The sequence below is a fragment of the Leucoraja erinacea genome, chromosome 36 (genome assembly GCF_028641065.1).
Source record: "Leucoraja erinacea ecotype New England chromosome 36, Leri_hhj_1, whole genome shotgun sequence".
Taxonomy (NCBI): domain Eukaryota; kingdom Metazoa; phylum Chordata; class Chondrichthyes; order Rajiformes; family Rajidae; genus Leucoraja; species Leucoraja erinaceus.
In genome coordinates this window covers 14,434,104-14,453,373 of record NC_073412.1, presented here as the reverse complement: position 1 = coordinate 14,453,373, position 19,270 = coordinate 14,434,104, and the positions used below count along the sequence as shown (strand labels likewise).

The 19,270-nt window shown below is 46.2% G+C and overlaps 1 protein-coding gene across 1 annotated transcript in view; it reads right to left on the bottom strand.

The window, feature by feature from the left end:
• The window catches only part of tln2b (talin 2b), a 321,397-nt gene that overhangs the window by 129,011 nt on the left and 173,116 nt on the right, over positions 1-19,270 (bottom strand). Inside the window, 2 exon segments of the mRNA XM_055662804.1 lie at positions 81-209; positions 17,930-18,096. Coding sequence (XP_055518779.1) covers positions 81-209; positions 17,930-18,096 — 296 coding nt within the window.

The window sequence follows — 19,270 nt, the reverse complement described above, 5'->3', positions numbered from 1 at the left end:
AGCATGCTGAGTTTAGTTTTCCGGGATTCCCTGGTACATGTTACACTGGAGGAGCGCGGCAGGAGAACGGTGAACGTTACCTCCAGCCGGTTGATCAGCTTCTTCTTGATGGCGTTCTGTGCGGCAGAGTTGGTGACGACGCGCAGACCCTCGGCTGCCTCCCGTAGCTTCTGCTGCTGGTCCTGGTTCTCAGGGTTGGCAGCTGCACCCTGCACACAACAAAGTACCGTCAACTGGCATTGCCCACACACACCCCGTCCCCAGCCTCACTGGCTCAGTGAAAGGGCTGTGGCCTCCAGCAGCCTGGGCCTCACCTGGGCCTCCTGCACACCCCGTCTCCAGCCTCACCAGCTCAGTGAAAGGGCTGTGGCCTGCAGCAGCCTGGGCCTCACCTGGGCCTCACCTAGCCTTACCTGGGCCTCCTGCACACCCCGTCCCCAGCGTCACCAGCTCAGTGAAAGGGCTGTGGCCTGCAGCAGCGTGGGCCTCTCTTGGGCCTCTCCTGGGCCTCACCTGGCCCAACCTGGGCCTTACCTGGGCTTCCAGCACGCCCCGTCCCCAGCCTCACTGGCTCAGTGAAAGGGCTGTGGCCTGCAGCAGCCTGGGCCTCACCTGGGCCTCACCTGGGCTTCACCTGGCCTTACCTGGGCTTCCAGAATACCACACCCCCAGCCTCACTGGCTCAGTGTGGGGGCTGCGGACTGCAGCAGCCTGGGCCTCACCTGGGCTTCCAGAACATGCATCGGACTTTGGACTTTGGTCTTTTTCTTTATAAATGGCACCAACATATGGCAACTGGATTTCACTGTGTTGTGCAGATGTGACAATACAGAGCCATTGAGCTCTATCCTGATGCCATGAGGCTGAGCATTTGTTATCAGTGACCATAACGTGGAAACAGGCCCTTCAGCCCAACTTGCCCACACATGTCCCATCACCATGTCCCATTTACACTAGTCCCCACCTGCCTGTATTTGCCCCATATTTCTCTAAACCTGTCCTATCAATGTACCTGTCTAAATGTTTCTTAAATGCTGCGATAGCCCCTGCCTCAACGACCTCCTCCGGCTGCTTGTTCCATGCACCTACCACCCTTTGTGTAAGACGTTAACACTCAGGTTCCAAGTAAATCTCTCCCCCCCTCACCTTAAATCTAAGTCCTCTGGTTCTCGATTCCCTACTCTGGGCAAGAGACTCTGTTCGCTTACCTGATCTATTACTCTCATGACTTTATATACCTCTATAAGATCACACCTCACCCTCCTGTGCTCCAAAGGAATAGAGTGCTGTGGTGTTGAACAGTTGAGCAGCCAGTGCCACATGTTCAGCTGCTCCACCTAGGAGCTCCTCCACCTTGAAGCTGCTCCACCTTGTAGCTCCTGCACCTTGAAGTTGCTCCACCTAGGGGCCACTCCACCTTGAAGTTGCTCCACCTAGGGGCTCCTCCACCTTGAAGCTGCTCCACCTAGGGGCTCCTCCACCTTGAAGTTGCTCCACCTAGGGGCCACTCCACCTTGAAGTTGCTCCACCTAGGGGCCACTCCACCTTGAAGTTGCTCCACCTAGGGGCTCCTCCACCTTGAAGCTGCTCTGAGCAGCATTAGCACCGCTATCACCACTTGTACAAACACACAGCACTAGAGGAACTCAGTGGATCAGGCAGCATCTGTGGAGAGAATGGACAGGTGACGTTTCAGTCAGGGCCATTCTTCAGTCTGATCTTCAGTCTGACCTGAAATGCCACGTCCACAGATGCTGCCTGACTCTCTGTGTCCCTCCTGCACTTTGTGTGTTGCTGAAGTTTGCAGCACCTGCAGTCTCTTGTGTCTCTATGCACATTGTATCTCATCGCTCCTCAACTCACTGTGTGTGTTGGCCATGGATGAGTGATGTACAGACAGTGATTAGCAATAATCATCCTGATGCACAGAGTAACGACATCATGTTCAAGTGTTCACATGTAAATCAAATGAATGAATTCATTAATTACATATGGACCAACAAACATTAATGGTGCCCCTAAAATCATTGACTTGACTACAGAAAACCCCCCAAACCTTCATTTATAGAAAGCTTATCGCGAGTACATAGAACTGTTCAACCAATGTTTGCGCTGACAGGATGCTCCATCTATGCTAGTCCCACTTTTCACCCAGATCCATCCAAGCCTTTCCTATCCATGTACCTATTCAAAGGTCTTGTAATGCTGTTATGGTACCTGCCTCAACTACCTCCTCTGGCAGCTCCTTCCAAAATACCATCCTTTCTTGGAACAAGTTTATCTGTTTTGTATTAAATCTTTCTCCTCTCATCTTAAACCCATGTCCTCTGGTTCTTGATTACTCTACTATGGGTAAAATACTCTGTGCATTCACCCTATCTATTCCTCTCTGGATTTTAACACCTCTATAACATCACCTCAGCCTCTTGTGCTCCAATAATCCGTTAGCCTGCCAAACCTCTCCCTATAACTGACACCCTCAAATCCCAGCAAAATTCTCATCAATCTTCTCTGCAACCTTTCCATCTGAACACCATGGTCCCAGTAACATGGTGACCAAAACTGAACACAGCACTACACATGTGGTCTCACCAATGTCTTGTACAACTGTAACATTACATCACCATTTCTATACTCAGTACTCTAACCGGTGAAGACCAATGTACCAGACATCTTCTTGGCCACCCTATTTACCTGTAATGCCACGCTCAGTGTACTAGAGATCCCTCTACTCGAAAACACTCCCCAGGGCCCTGCATTCACTCTGAACGTCCTGCCCTGGTTGGACATCCCAAATTGGAACACCTTGCACCTATCGGCATTCAACTCCATGAATCATACCTCAGCCCACTTGCCCAACTAATCAATATTTCTACTTGTTTAGAAGGCTTAGGAAGTTTGGCATATCCCCTACAACTCTCACCTCCTACAGATGCATCATAGTAAGCATTTTGTCGGGATGCATCACAGCTTGGTTTGGGAACCAAGACCGCAAGAAATTGCAGTGAATTATGGACGTAGCCATCTCATCACACAAACAACCTCCCTCTATTGACTCCATTTATACCTCACGCTTCCTCGGCAAGGCCAGCAGCATAATCATGGACAAGTCGCACCCTGGCCATTGCCTTTTCTCACCTCTTCCATCAGGCAAAAGGTATAGAAGTGTGAAAACACACACCTCCAGATTCAGGGAGTGTCTTCCCAGCTGTTAGCAGACAACTGAATCATCCTACCACAACCAGAGAGCAGTGCTGAACTACTTTCTAACACATTGGTGACCCTCGAACTACCCTTGATCGGACTTTGCTGGCTTTACCTTGCACTAAATGTTATTCCCTTATCATGTATCTACACACTGTAAATGGCTCGATTGTAATCATGTATTGTCTTTCCGCTGTGATTTTTGATAACCATCTTGGCTACCTATGATATCACTTTAGTGTCACCTGCAAACTTACTAGCCATGCTTACTAGTACATTCTCATCCAGATCATTGCGATAAACCACAAACAGCTATAGGCCCACGACCGATCCCTGAGGCACACCACTAGTCACAGGCCTCCAGTCTGACAAACAACCTTCCACCAACACCTTGTGTTTCCTGCCATGAAGCCAATTCTCTGTCCAGTCAGCTAGCTCCCTCTGGATCATATGTAAGGTAACCTTCCATGGCAGCCTATTTCTCATTTTATCATATGCATTACTTAGGTCCATATAGACAACATCTATGTCTTTGTACTCATCAACCTTTTTAGTTCTTCAAATCAAATCCGTAGGACATTATCTCCCACGTACAAAACCACGCTGACTAACACTAATCAGCCCCTGTTTATCAAAATGCATATTCAACTTATCTCAGAACTTTCTCCAGTAACGTGAGGCTCACTGATTTTCACACAGAGTTGTGAGTCTGTGGAATTCTCTGCCTCAGAGGGCGGTGGAGGCCAGTTCTCTGGATACTTTCAAGAGAGAGCTAGATAGGGCTCTTAAAGATAGCGGAGTCAGGGGATATGGGGAGAAGGCAGGAACGGGGTACTGATTGTGGATGATCAGCCATGATCACATTGAATGGCGGTGCTGGCTCGAAGGGCCAAATAGCCTACTCCTGCACCTGTTGTCTATTGTCTATTGATCTATAGTTCCCAGGTTTTTCCTTCTTAAATGGAGGCACAACATTAGCCACCCACCAGTCATGTGGCACCACATCCGTATCCAATGATGATTCATAAATCTTAGCCAGCACAGCTGCAATTTCTTCCCCAGCTTCCCACAGTGTCCTCCATATATCTGATCATGCCTGGGAGATTTATCTACCTTCCCATGCATTAGGACATCCAGCATCTCCTCGACTCACGCGGTCTCCAGTAACTGTCCCATTCCTCAGTCTTCATATCTTTTCACATAGTAAACACAGAGGAGAAACACTCTTTGAGGACCTTGCCCATCTTTTGGTTCCACACAGAGAGAACCACTTTGGATTCCGAGGGCACTTTTCCCTCTCTAGTTACTCTTTTTCCCATAATGTACATAAAATCTCTTGTATTTTCCTTGATATTGTCTGCCACAGCTATATCCTTTTTACCTTCCTTGTTTCCTTGGGTCTGCTCCTCAGTTCCAGAAACTCCTCAGCAACTCTTGATCCCAGCTGCCTATCCCATGTCTCCTTATTCCTGATTAGAGTTTCAATTCCCCTCATCATCCAAGCTGTGTTGCTCCCAGCTGCCTGCAACTACCTGCTGAAATCAGCTGACCTCCCATGCCCTGCAACAGATTCTTGCACCATTCTACCCGCCACCCCTGCAGCCCGGAGAAGGAAAAAGCACGACAAACACACATACGAAACAGCACCTCCTCTCACCCCCTCATTGAAGCCTTTTGAGCCAAAGCCGCACACTTATCCTCCACACACCACTTCTTCTTTTTTGATCAAAAAAATTATTCACTAATTAAAAATAATATTTACAATACAATAAAACAACCCAGCACCCATCACCATAATACAAGACAAACAAATATACTAAATAAACTGCGATACAGCTATGTTACACTCCATGTCAAAGATGCATTCAACCTCCGCGGTGCCCAGCGGTCCCGGAAATCCCCCAGGGTGCCCGTGGACGACACAGAGCCCTCCACCGCCTGGCGCTGTGACTCGTGGATGGCCAGCTTGGCCAGGCCCAGGAGCAACACAACCAGGACATCCTCGGCCTACCCTCTCCCCTACGCACAGGGTGCCTGAAGATGAGGATGGTGGATGAGAAGTGCAGCTAGAAGGCAAGGAGCAGCCCCTTTAGATAATGGGACAAGGCCTGCAGCCTCACACACTCCATATACACGTGGTACACACACTCCATATATACACGTGGTACACACACTCCATATACACGTGGTACACACACTCCATATACACGTGGTACACACACTCCATATACACGTGGTACACACACTCCATATACACGTGGTACACACACTCCATATACACGTGGTGCACACACTCCATATACACGTGGTACACACACTCCATATACACGTGGTACACACACTCCATATACACGTGGTACACACACTCCATATACACGTGGTACACACACTCCATATACACGTGGTACACACACTCCATATACACGTGGTACACACACCCCATATACACGTGGTACACACACTCCATATACACGTGGTACACACACTCCATACACATACACACGTGGTACCTACACTCCATAGACACGTGGTACACACACTCTTCCAGCCCGCACAAGTGGCAGGTCCTCCTCGGTGCAGTACCCTCCACCCAGGTCCACACAACACTTCAGCTGAGCACAGCCTCTCTCAATGCCACATTAAACTAATCTCCTCTTTCTGCACATGACCCCTCCATACCTTGCCTATCTCTGTATGTGTGGAGTTTGCACCTTCTCCCTGGGACCGCGTGGTTTTTCTCCGGTTTCCTCCCACGTCCCAAAGGTTTATAGGTTAATTGGCCTGTGTAAATTGTCCCGTGTGTTGGAAGTGCGAGGATCAAGTGCCTGTTTCCATGCTGTAAGTCAATGTGTTTTTTGAAACTAAAATAGTATTTGAGAAACTAGAGATTTCTGGGATGGAATAAAGCGGGGAGCTAAGGATTGGGAACATTGTATTGGCATTGATAGGGCATGGGATGGATTCAACGGGCCACAGGGATACAAGCAGAAGCCTCCACGTGGCAACACTGACGACAGAAACTGTACCACAGTGACTAACTGAAGTGGCCAATTCTGCAACCACCGACCGTCAACCGTCACTGACCGACCGTAAAGACGTGATATAGAAGTTGGCCGGACACAAGGAAGAAAACGGGTCACAATGTGACTGGCAATTGGTGCCTGATGGGTGCCAGGAGGATCAGTGGTGGGACCATGACCATTGACCATCGATGACTCCGCTGAAGCGACAAACTGGAGACAAACCTGCACGGGCTAAACGGGTGCAACTAAAGCATCAGGAACTTACAAAGGGATCTGGATAGGTGAAGAAGTCGGCAGATGGAATAGAGGGTGGGACGGTGGCACAGCGATACAGTTGCTGCCTTACAGCGCCAGAGACCTGGATTTGATCCTGATTACAGAGTTTGTACGTTTTCCCCGAGACCGCATGGGATTTCTCCGGGATCTCTGGTGGGTTGATTGGCTTCTGTAAATTGCAAATTGTCCCTAGTGTGGGTAGGATAGTGTTAATGTGCGGGGATCGCTGGTCGGCACAGACACTAAACTAAACTAATGTGAGAAATGAGACTGCGCTTCAAAGGGAAGAAATATAATGGACTGGTTTTGTGGTAAAGAGGGATCTGGTAAACACCTGCGGTATAGTACATAATAGGCAGGCTAATGAAAGATTGGCATTTATCACAAGATGAATGTAGTTGAAAAGCAGAGAAGGGTGATGCAGGTTTACAGGGCGTGGGCTGAGGTGTACATGGAGCACTGCACATAGTTTTGGTTTCTATATTTAACACAGGATTTGAGGCAGAGTGCAGAGAACGTCCACTGGATACCTGTGGTGAAGGAGTTTACATTGTTTGCGTTTAGGTTCGGCCGTGCAACATGTAATGACCGGTAGACACAAAATACTGGAGTCACTCAGCGGGACAGGCAGCATCTGTGGAGAGAAGGAATAGGTGATGCTTCGTGTCGAGACCCTTCTTCAGTCTGACATCAGGGGAGGGGGCGTGGCAGAGATAGAATGTAGGCGGAGACAGAAAGACTGGTGGGAGAACTGGGAAGGGGAGGGGATGGAGAGAGAGGGAAAGCAAGGGCTACTTGAAGTTAGAGAAGTCAATGTTCATACCGCTGGGGTGTAAGCTGCCCAAGCGAAATATGAGGTGCTGCTCCTCCAATTTGTGCTAGGCCTCATTCTGACAGTGGAGGAGGCCCAGGACAGAAAGGTCAGTGTGGGAATGGGAGGGGGAGTTAAACTGCTGAGCCACCGGGAGATCAGGTAGGTTAAACAATCGCCGAGCCTGCGCTTGGTCTCGCCGATGTAGAGAAGTTGACACCTGGAACAGCGGATACAGTATCTACTGTATATCCAGGTATACCTACTTTATCAGCTGTTCCAGGTGTCAACTTCTCTACGGTGATCGTTTCACTATACTCAGTCCCTTAACCTACCTGATCTCCCAGTTGCTCAGCACTTTCACTCCCCCTCCCATTCCCACACTGACCTTTCTGTCCTGGGCCTCCTCCATTGTCAGAGTGAGGCCCAGCGCAAATTGGAGGAACAGCACCTCATATTTCGCTTGGCTAGTTTACACCCCAGCAGTATGAACATTGACTTCTCTAACTTCTCTCTCTCCATCCCCTTCCCAGTTCTCCCACCTGTCTAACTGTTTCCGCCTACATTCTATACGTCCCACCCCCTGCCCTGACATCAACCTGAAGAAGGGTCTCGACCAGAAACGTCACCCATTCCTTCTCTCCAGAGATGCTGCCTCACTCTCTGAGTTACTCCAGCATTTTGTGTCTACCTTCCATTTAAAACAGCATCTGCAGTTCTTTCTTACGCATGTAATGAACGGTGACGCAGAGGGAGATTGAATGATTGCTACAACATGGAACCAGGCCTGAGGCCACGCTGATCTCCACTCACCCGCTCACACTAGTTCTGTCTTCCCGCTCCCTGCACACTAGGGGCAATTCAGAGAAAAAATTACCCGACGATCACAGGTGTCGGGATGTGGGAGGAAACGGCATCGCCTGGAAGAAACACGTTCAGTCACAGGGAGAACGTGCAAACTCCATGTAGACAGCACCGGAGGTCAGGAGTGAACTTGGGTCTCTGGCGCTGTGAGGCAGCGGTTCTAGCAGGGTGGATGGTGTCGGAAGTTGACGGGAGGGGGGAGATGGGATAGTGAGGGAGATTGGCAGGGGGATGTTGTGGCTGTTTTCCCTGACCAAGGGGAATAGTGTCAGGGAGAGGAGATGAGGATGACCAATCTGGAATTCTCTAAAGCCGAGAGCTGCAGAGATGAAGTTTGCACATTTATTCAAGGAGACGACTGCTGAATATGTAAATACAAGGATATCGGGGTTAGAGAGAGAGCTGGGGAAGTGAAGGCAAGATTGGATCAGCCAGGAACTCATTGAACGGTGAAGGAGGTTCGAGAGGCTGGTGATACAGAAACACAACCCAGAGCAGTGGACGGCACGGTGGCGCAGCGGTAGTTGCTGCCTTATAGCGCCAGAGATCCGGCTTCGATCCTGATTACGGGCGATGGCTGTACGGAGTTTGTACGTTCTCCCCGTGACCTGCATGAGGTTTCTCCAGGGATCTCCAGTTTCCCCTCACACTACAAAGACGTGCAGGTTTGTAGGTTAATTAGCTTGTTCAAATTGTACATTCTCCTTAGTGTGTGTAGGATAGTGCTAGTGTGTGGAGATCGCTGGTCTGTGCGGACTCAGTGGGCCGAAGGGCCTGTTTCCACGCTGTATCTCTAAACTGAGCTAAACAGAGCTGACTGCCTGTGGTTCCGCCCTCGTTCAGTGGGTGAAACACCTTGTAATTGGCACGGTCAATCTGTCACATTGCACACATGAACCGTGGGAAGAACAAGGCAGGCTGGTTTGAAGGGGTGGGCAGGAGAATTTCACAGGAACCCTCCCCCTCCTATCCCACCACTAGCCCCCCCAGGAAACTTTAGATTAGCACCAGGGCAGCTGAAACAATTTCCCATTAAAGTTCTGCTTCAACTCCGTATGAACCAGTCTGCCTGGAAGCAGTGGCCAAAGTAAATAACTCCCTGATCCTGGCCACAGGCCAACGGGAGAGTTGGAACGTCCACACAAACTCAATGACTCCAATCAAAATCACAAGGGCTCATAAACACATAAAGTCTGCAATCAGACTGGACCTGTAGCCGTTCCCATGTTTGATATATTTCCATTCAATAGAAAATAGACAATAGACAATAGGTGCCATTCAGCCCTTCGAGCCAGCACCACCATTCAATGTGATCATGGCTGATCATCCCCAATCAGTACCCTGTTCCTGCCTTCTCCCCATATCCCCTGACTCTGCTATCTTTTAAGACCTCTATCTAGCTCTCTCTTGAAAGCATCCAGAGAACCGGCCTCCACCCTCCACTGCCCTCAGAGGCAGAGAATTCTACACACTCACTACTATCTGTGAGAAAAAGTGTTTCCTCGTCTCCATTCTAAATGGCTTACCCCTTATTCTTAGTGGACCCTGGTTCTGGACTCCCCCAACATCGGCAACATGTTTCCTGCCTCTAGCGTGTCCAAACCCTTAATAATCTTATATGTTTCAATAAGATACCCTCTCATCCTTCTAAACTGCAGAGTGTACAAGCCCAGCCGCTCCATTCTCTCAGCATATGACAGTCCCGCCATCCCGGGAATTAACCTTGTAAACCTATGCTGCACTCCCTCAATAGCAAGAATGTCCTTCCTCAAATGAGGGGACCAAAACTGCACACAATACTCCAGGTGTGGTCTCACTAGGGCTCTGTATAACTGCAGAAGGACCTCTTTCCTCCTATACTCAACTCTTCTTGTTATAAAGGCCAACATGCCATTTGCTTTCTTCACTGCTTGCTGTACCTGCATGCTTACTTTCATTGACTGATGAACAATGACCCCCAGATCCCGTTGTACTTCTCCCCTTCTCCCAACTTGACAAGTCACCCTGCATTCTTATAGCATCCTCCTCACAGTTGAACTCAGAGCTCCCGTGCTTTTTGAAGAAACAGCAGCAAAGAGAAGCACGAAAAAACACTGATTGGCTCTAGCCCGGGTGGGAGGAGAGTTAGAAGTGAGTCAGAGGGGGAAAACAGTTTAAAAAGAGTGGCATAGCGCAGGCAGACTTAACTCAGAGTTCCCGTGAATCCCGTGGCACAGGCATACAGAGTAAACAACTGTTCTGTCTTGTTTCACAATTTCAATCAGTCACACTTGTCTTTCTTTTCAGTAGGTACATTCTGTGCATCACTTCGTTTCTTCTCTTGTGTCACTTTTGTTTTGTTTTGATTTCTCTGTGTTAAGAGTTTCACGAGTTACATCTTTTTCCGGTGATGCATGTTGTGTTGGTCTTTTCCATGTCAGCTGAGGTTGTAAAGGTGTCCAGTCTTCTCCACGTCTGGTGGTTTCTCTGGAGTTATGTGAGGAGGTTGTTCTCCGGTTTTCTTCAGATCCACTCGATTGCGTCGGATTAGAAGTCCTGACCTCAACTTCGTATAATCTCTCATCCAGTCATTTCTGAACTGTTGCTCTCTGCCATATGGTGTCTCCTAGTTTGTAGGGTTTGAGTCTTACGGCATCACCTTCCTCCAGGATTGGTAGATCCTTGGCACGTCGGTTGTAGATTTTTGACTGTTTTCCTTGCAAATCCTTCATCTTTTTCCTCTCTTCTGTGAGTATCTCAGCACTACGTGGTTTGTGGAGGTTAGATGTAGTTGGAAGTGTCATCCTTGTTCTCCTTCCATGTAGACTTTGTGCAGGACTACTGTTCACTCTTTGCGCAGGGGTGTTGCGCAATTCCAGTATTGCCAAGTAGACATGTGTCTTGGAGTGAGTGGTTTTCATCAGTACTTGCTTAGCTGCCTTGACTGCCGATTCCATCTTACCGTTAGCCTGGCTATGTCTTGGAGAAATTGTGTAGTGGTCAAATTCCCATTTCCTGGCAAAATTGGCGAACTCTTCTGATGAGAACTGTGTCCCGCTGTCACTTACCACGGTGCTGGGAATTCCGTAACTTGCGAAGTGGTTCTTGAGTTTAACAATGATTGTCCTGCTGCTGAGGTCGTACAGTCTGTCTATCTCCCAGAAATTAGATAGATAGTCCACTGTGATTAAATAGTGCTTTCCCTCAAGATCAAACATATTGATTCCCACTTTCTCCCATGGTCGATGTGGGAGGTGATGGGGCACCAGAGTTTCCTGCAGGCTTCAGGTTTGAAATGAACTATTTCACATCAGAGTTCATTCCGGGCCAGAAAATGTATTCTCCAACACGTCTGAGGGTTCCTTCCACTCCCAGGTGAGAGGTGTGGAGTGTCTCCTTCATATCTCTACATAGAGTGACAGGGATTACAACTCTCGCTCCTCTAAATACTAGGCCGTCTTGTACACTCAACTCGTCTCTGACGTTGAAGTACGGTTGTGCTGCCTCTTGAATTTCTGCCTTGTGTTCTGGCCATCCATTTTGGATTACTCTCATAACTGTTTGTAGTGTTTCAACTTTCCTGGTGTGGGCTTGGATGCGTTTGACCTTGTCCTCTCCCATGCTCAAGGACTCAACTGCATTGACATCAGTGAATCTGGTTGACCCTGTGATGTCAGGGAGGTGCTCGGGAGAGAAAATCTGCTAGATGCGTGTCTTTTCCCTTTATCTATTTGATCTCGATGTCATAGTGTAGAATCCTCATCATCATGCCATCAAGACGTCTTGGTGCTGTATGCAGAAGCTTTTTGATGATGACTTCCAGTGGCTTGTGGTCACTCCACGATCACTCACTGTCCGTAGGTGTACTGATGGAAGCGCTCAAGGGCAAACACTATTGCTAGTGCCTCCTTCTCAACCTGAGCATATCTCTGCTCGGTTGGCGTCAATGCTCAACTCACATACGACAGTGGTTGTCCCTTCTGCATAAGTGTTGCACCTAGACCTGCCTTGCTTGCATCGCGTCAGCTGTTCGTCTGGTGTGTAGTACGCCAGGATAGGTGCCGTTGTCACAGCTCCTTGATCTTTGACATTGCCATGTCATGTTCTGATGACCATTCCCAATCTGCTTCCTTGTGGGTCAATCTCCTCAAAGGCTCGAATGTGTCCGACAACATTGACAGGAATCTTGCCAAGTAGTTTACACTGCCTTGTAATCTTTGGGTTTCTGTTGGGTTGGGTTGGGTTGGGTTGGGCATCTCTAGGATAGCGTGGATCTTCTTCGGATCCGGTTTCAGGCCACGATCTGTAATTATATGTCCTAGAAATGTGATACATGTAGTTTTCACTGCCGACTTCTTCCGGTTCAGCTTGATGCCTCTGTCCCTGAAGAAGATCTTGCAGTCTTGCATTGTGATTCCTTTCTGCATCTTCTCTGGTGTCCCCTACTCCGAATAGGATGATGTGATCTGCAACACACTCCACTCCCTTTCCTCCATCTAGGGCTTGTTGCAGCTTCTTCTGAAAGATCTCTGCACTTACTTTCAGTCCAAATGGCAACCTCTTCCAGCGATATCTCCCAAAAGGGGTGTTCAGGGTTGTTAGGAAACTGCTCTCCTCATCTAGTTCGCAGTGAAGGTATCCTGACATCAGATCGAATTTGGAGAAAATCTTTGCCTTGGACAGCTCAGGGAGTACATCCTCTATGACTGGTAGTCTGTGGATCTTCCTTTTCAGGACTTTGTTGGGGGATCTAGGATCTATGCAGAACCTCAACGCTGTGCTGTCCTTTTTCTCAGCAACCACCAGCCTGCTACACCATTCAGTTGGTTCTTCGACTTTAGATAAGATGTCTTGCTCAACCAGCTTCAGGAGACCATTAATGACATTCTCTTTCATGGCTACAGGTACCGGCCTTGCAGAACACTGTGATGGGGTCACATCCTCCGTCCTAGCTACCAACTTGACCTTGGCAGGTAGTCTCCCAGGGCTTTCGTCGTTAATCAGTGTCAATCTGAAACTGATTTTCCATATATTTTGAATGCTTATTAAAATCGCATTCCATTAATTTAGGGAAAAAATGCAATGTCACATCTCCATAATGCATAGGACCAGAATTAAGCCATTCGGCCCATCAATCTCTACGTTAAAAATGCCCATTGACTTGGCCTTCACTGGCGTCTGTGGCAATGAATTCCACAGATTCACCTCCCTCTGGTAAAGTGATTTCTCATCTCCTTTCTTAAGGTAAGTCTTTTTATTCTCGGGATGGAGGGACTGTCATATGCTGAGAGAATGGAGCAGCTGGGCTTGTACACTCTGGAGTTTAGAAGGACGAGAGGGTACTCATTGAAACATATAAGATTGTTAAGGGTTTGGACACGCTAGAGGCAGGAAACATGTTCCCGATGTTGGGGGAGTCCAGAACCAGGGGCCACAGTTTAAAAATAAGGAGTAAGCCATTTAGAACGGAGACGAGGAAACACTTTTTCTCACAGAGAGTGGTGAGTCTGTGGAATTCTCTGCCTCAGAGGGCGGTGGAGGCCGGTTCTCTGGATGCTTTCAGGAGAGAGCTAGATAGGGCTCTTAAAAATAGCGGAGTCAGGGGATATGGAGAGAAGGCAGGAACGCGGTACTGATTGGGGATGATCACATTGAATGGCTCGAAGGGCCGAATGGCCTACTGCACCTATTATCTATTGTTTATTCAGAGGCTGTGTCATCTGGTCCTCGACTCTCCCACTAATGGAAATATCCTCTCCACACCCACTCAATCCAGGCCCTTCACTATTCGGTAAATTTCAATGAGATACTCCCTCATCCTTCTAAACTCCATCGAGTTCAGGCCCAATGCCGTCAAACGCTCTGGGCCTACACTCACCATGACAATTACAGCTACACTAGTCCCACCTGCCAGTGTTTGGTCCATATCCCTCCAAACCTGTCTTATCCATGTACTTGTCTTTTTTTTTTAATATTTTATTTTATTAGAAGTAAGTACAATCATATGGCACCAAAGTGCCTAATATATATTGCATAATACATTTTATGTACAGCTTCTTTTGTTTTTTTTTGTTATATTAAAGAAAGATTAGAATAAGAAAAATAAATTAGATAGAAAAGGATAGAAAAGCGTGAGATATATAGTGTGTGAAGAAAAAGAAGAAAGACAAATGAGTGGAGAAAGTTGAGGAAAATAAATAGAAAAAAGAGAATAAGACATAATGAAAAAAAAAAAAGGAGATCATTGCTTATAATCTTGACCAACCCTCATCCAGTCCTGAAACAGTTAGTTTTTACAATTGTGTTGCACCAGATGATTCCAAGAAGACGACAAATGGAGACCAACTCGTTATGAATTGGTCTAATTTATCCATTAGGAGGAATCGCAATTCCTCAAGATGTGCGGTCCAACATATTTGCAATCCACATTTTAAGCGTTGGTATTGATGTATTTTTCCAAAATTTAAGTATTAATTTTTTTGCTATTATTAAACCATAGTTAAAAAATAAATTTTGAGATGTGTTCAATTTATTCCCATCTTCCATTACGCCAAATATAATCATTTCAGTATTAGGTTCCATTCTTATCTTGAATAATTTTGTAAATATTTTGAAAATATCACTCCAAAATCTATAAAGTTTTGTGCAGGAGACTAAGGAGTGTGTTATAGTTGTGTTTTGGGATAGACATTTATCACAAGTGGGGGATATATTTGGATAAAATTTGTTCAATCTTGTTTTTGAATAATATAATCTATGTAAAATTTTAAATTGAATTAGATTATGTCTTACATTAATCGAACATTTGTGAATATATATCAAATACTTTTCCCATGTAACCTTCGTAATTTTTATCATTAGTTCCCGTTCCCACTCTTCTCTAAGTACCTCTGTCGATGGTAGGTCTATATTTAGAATACTATTATATAAATATGATATTAATTTTTGAGAGTCAGCTTCAATATTCATTGCTTCTTCCAATAATTCAGGAGTTATTTTTTGATATCCTTGTATATATTTTTTCATGAAATCGCAAATCTGAAGATATTTAAAATATTGGTTGTTTTTCAGTTTAAATTTTAATTGTAATCGTTGGAATGATATTAGGTTTCCCATTTCGCACATATCCCCGATCCTTCTAATTCCGAGACTTTCCCATTGGTTATATGTTTTATCAATAAGAGATGGTTTAAATAAAGGGTTATTCGCCATTGGTATTAACAATTATAAATTTCTTAGTTTTAAAGATAATTTTATTTGTTTCCAAATTCTTATTGTACCATATATAATTGGGTTCTTCTTATATATTGTGTTATTCAGTTTTTTCGGGGAGAAGAGGATCGTTCCTATATTACAAGGATGACAATCCTCTTTCTCCATTTTTATCCATTCTGTCTGTTGGGTAGAACTATCCAACTAACAAATTATATTTTTAATATGCACTGCCCAGTAATAATACATAAAATTCGGAAGTGAAAGTCCCTCGACCTCTTTTAGTTTACATAAGTGTTTTTTTGTAATTCTATGTGATCTATAGTCCCAAACAAAATTAGTAATATTGGAATCTAATTTAAAAAATATATATTTTTGTATATATACCGGTATAGACTGAAATAGGTATAGTAATTGTGGTAGGAAGATCATTTTTAATTGCATTTATTCTACCTAATAATGATAAAGGAAGTGTTTTCCAAAATTTAATCAGCGTATTAAGTTTATTTAATAAAGGTATGAAATTAGCGTTGAATAATGCTTTATATTTTCTAGTAATCTGAATACCCAAATATTTAAATTTTTCTGTTGCGATTTTAAAGGGGAACTTCAATAAGTGTGTAGGTTCTTGAGGTTTTAATGTCATGATTTCACTTTTATTCCAGTTTATTCTATATCCAGAAAAAGACCCAAATTCCTCTATTAAATGTAATAAATTTGGTATGCTCGTTTGTGACTTTGTAATATATAAAAGTATATCGTCTGCATATAAAGAGATTTTATTCCAGTCCCTGGTATTATAGCCCTGAATATTCGGATGAATTCTTATAAGGGCAAATAGCAGGGGTGATAACGCACATCCCTGCCTATTACCCCTTGATAGTTGAAATTTTTGAGATAACATGTTGTTAGTTAAAATTCTTGCCATCGGTTTATCATACAATAATTTTACCCTTGTTATAAAATTCTCTCCCATATTAAATTTTTGTAGTACTTTATATAAGTATTGCCACTCTACCTGATCAAATCCTTTCTCTACATCCAAAGAAATAGCTGATATATCTTCTTCCTCTACTTTATGCGAGTACATCATATTAAACAGACGTCTCAAATTATGAAATGAGTATCTTTTGGGTATAAACCCCGTTTGATCAGGGTTTATCAATTTACTAATATATTTGCTTAATCTTCTTGCTAAAGTCTTTGCCAAGATTTTCTGATCTGTATTTAAAAGTGATATAGCTCTATATGATCCCGAATCTTCTAAATCTTTATCTTTTTTTGGAATAAGCGTAATAGTTGATTCTGTTAGTGTTTCAGGTAGTTTGTTTTATTTAAAAGCATGTACCTGTCTAATTGTTTCTTAAATGTTGGGATAGTCCCTGCCTCAACTACCTCCTCTGGCAGCTTGTTCCATACACCCACCACCCATCGTGTGAAAATGTTATCCCTTGGATTCCTATTAAATCTTTTCCCCTTCACCTTAAACCTATGTCCTCTGGTCCTCGATTCCCCTACTCTGGGCAAGAGACTCTGCGCATCTACCCGATCAATTCCTCTCATGATTTGATACACTATTCCTCCCAGCACAGGCTGCAGTGGCTGGGGACAACCTCAGAACTTGCAGACGGAGTGTGAGTGAGGAGGGAATACTGAGCAAAGATGAGGAAGTGTGCAGTTGAGGGAGAGGGTAGACTGCAAGAGGATTAAAATATCTAACTGGAAATATCTATATTCCATCAAGAATCCCATCAAGATCTTTGCAGTTCCCCCACCTCTACAAACACTCACCTTAACCTTCAGCCACTGCCAAGGGGAGGAGTTCCTCATGCTTCCTCACAGTTTGTATGTCTCAACTCCACCTCCCATCATAGAGTCATACAGCATGGAAACGGGCGCTTTGGCCCGCCGCAGATTCCGCCTAGTAGCCCACAACCTCACCGTATAAACATTGAACGCTCAAAATTGAAGTAACAGCACCCCCTCTCTCTCTTTTCCCAACCCCATCCCCACTCCAATGTGCACTCCAATTTTCCCTCACTATCGCACCCCACTCACCACCCCCCCCACCCCCTCCCTGTCACTGTACCTCAGTACTCATGAGGACACGTTTGAACTGTACTGAAGGGTCGCGACTCAAAACGTCACCCATTCCTTCTCTCCAGAGATGCTGCCTGTCCCGCTAAGTTACTCCAGCTTTTTGTGTCTATCTTTGGTTTAAATCAGCATCTGCAGTTCCTTCCCACACACATTTTATCCAGTTGTGTTTTGCTCTCTTGTGTATTATAACTGATTTCCCTCCTGGGATGAATACATTTCTATCGTATTGCATCTTATGACAACAATAAACCTCAACCTTTGTCATTCCTCCTATTCTAGCCTCAATTGACAATGTTTTTGTCTCCTTTCTATCTCTAGCCTTAGTCACTTACGGCATCCACCTGACTATGCCAACTGCCCCCCCCCCCCCCCCCCCCCCCACCGGCCCATCACCGGTATCCACCTATCACATGTCCATCCTTTTGCCCCTACTACAGCCAGTGAGAGAGGGGTGTGTTACCTTTGCCGCTTCCACCATCCTGGCGGTGGAGTCAGCCAGCAGCTTGGCCGCTGCCAGCAGCTTCTTGGAGTTGTCCACGTCACTCTCCGCCTCTGCATCGGACCGCATGGCGTTGACCAGGTCTGACGTGGCCTGGGCCAGTACCCGGGCCTGCCGCACCATCTCCCCTGTGGGCCAGAGGGTCACACCGTTACTCTGTATCTGTGCTGCACACAGATCCATGGGCCTGCCGAGCACCACGCTGGAGCCGTGGCCATTCACCTATCGCCTATCCCCAGCCCCAGGTTATGCAGCCACACCGAGACCCTCAGCCTGACGAGGGGGCTCAACCCAAAATATCACCTATTCCTTTTCACCAGAGATGCTGCCTGTCCCACTGAGTTACCCCAGCATTTTGTGCCTATCTTCGGTTTAAACCAGTATCTGCAGTTCCTTCCCACACCCTCCGCTGCCCTCCTTCTCAACTGCAGTCCCTCCTGTGAGAGTCACCTCTAGGAGGCCACTCACAGTCACAGTGACTGGGATAGACAGATGCCAGGAGGCCCAGGACGTGGCGTTATGAGGTGCAAGGCTGCGGACATTGTGGGCGGACATTGTGGAACTGGACAGTTCAAATGGCCTCCTCTGGCCCTGACACTTTCTACGCAAACAGAATCAGAAAGACGTTTTAAATTCCAGCTTCTCCACTCTCCCTCGTTCCCCAATAACCTTTAGTTTAGTTTAGTTTACAACGAGCCCTTCAGCCCACCGGGTCCATGCTGACCAGTGATCTGCACTAACTCTATCCTACACACTTGGGGCAATTCACAGGAGCCAAACCTCCAAACCTGTACATCTTTGGAGCGTGGGAGGAAACTGGGGCCCCTGAAGAAAATTCACGACAGCACCCGTGGTCAGAATCAAACCCAGGTCTCTGGCACTGTCCCACACGCCAGGTTTGTAGGATAATTGGCCTGATAAATTATAAATTGTCATTAGTGTGTAGGATAGTATTAGTATGCGGAGATTGCTGGTCGGCACGGACTCGGTGGGCTGAAGGGCCTGTTTCCGCACAGATCCTCTTAATTAAACTAAACTAACCCTGCTGCAACTGTCCAATGGGTCAGGCAGAGTCTGTGACCAGAGAAAGAAGGTTCATGGTGGGTCTCTGTGTCTAAGTAAAGTCACCAACCTCCATCACTCTCCACATGGGCGGAGTGACCCGCTGAATCTTGTCAATGAGCAGTGTTTAGTTTCTCTGTAGTGATGCATTATGTGCAGCATTTGGAGTAAGGATTGGGGGGCTTTGGGGAAGGTGCAGAGGAGTTTTACCAGGATGTTGCCTGGATTAGAGGGTCTCAG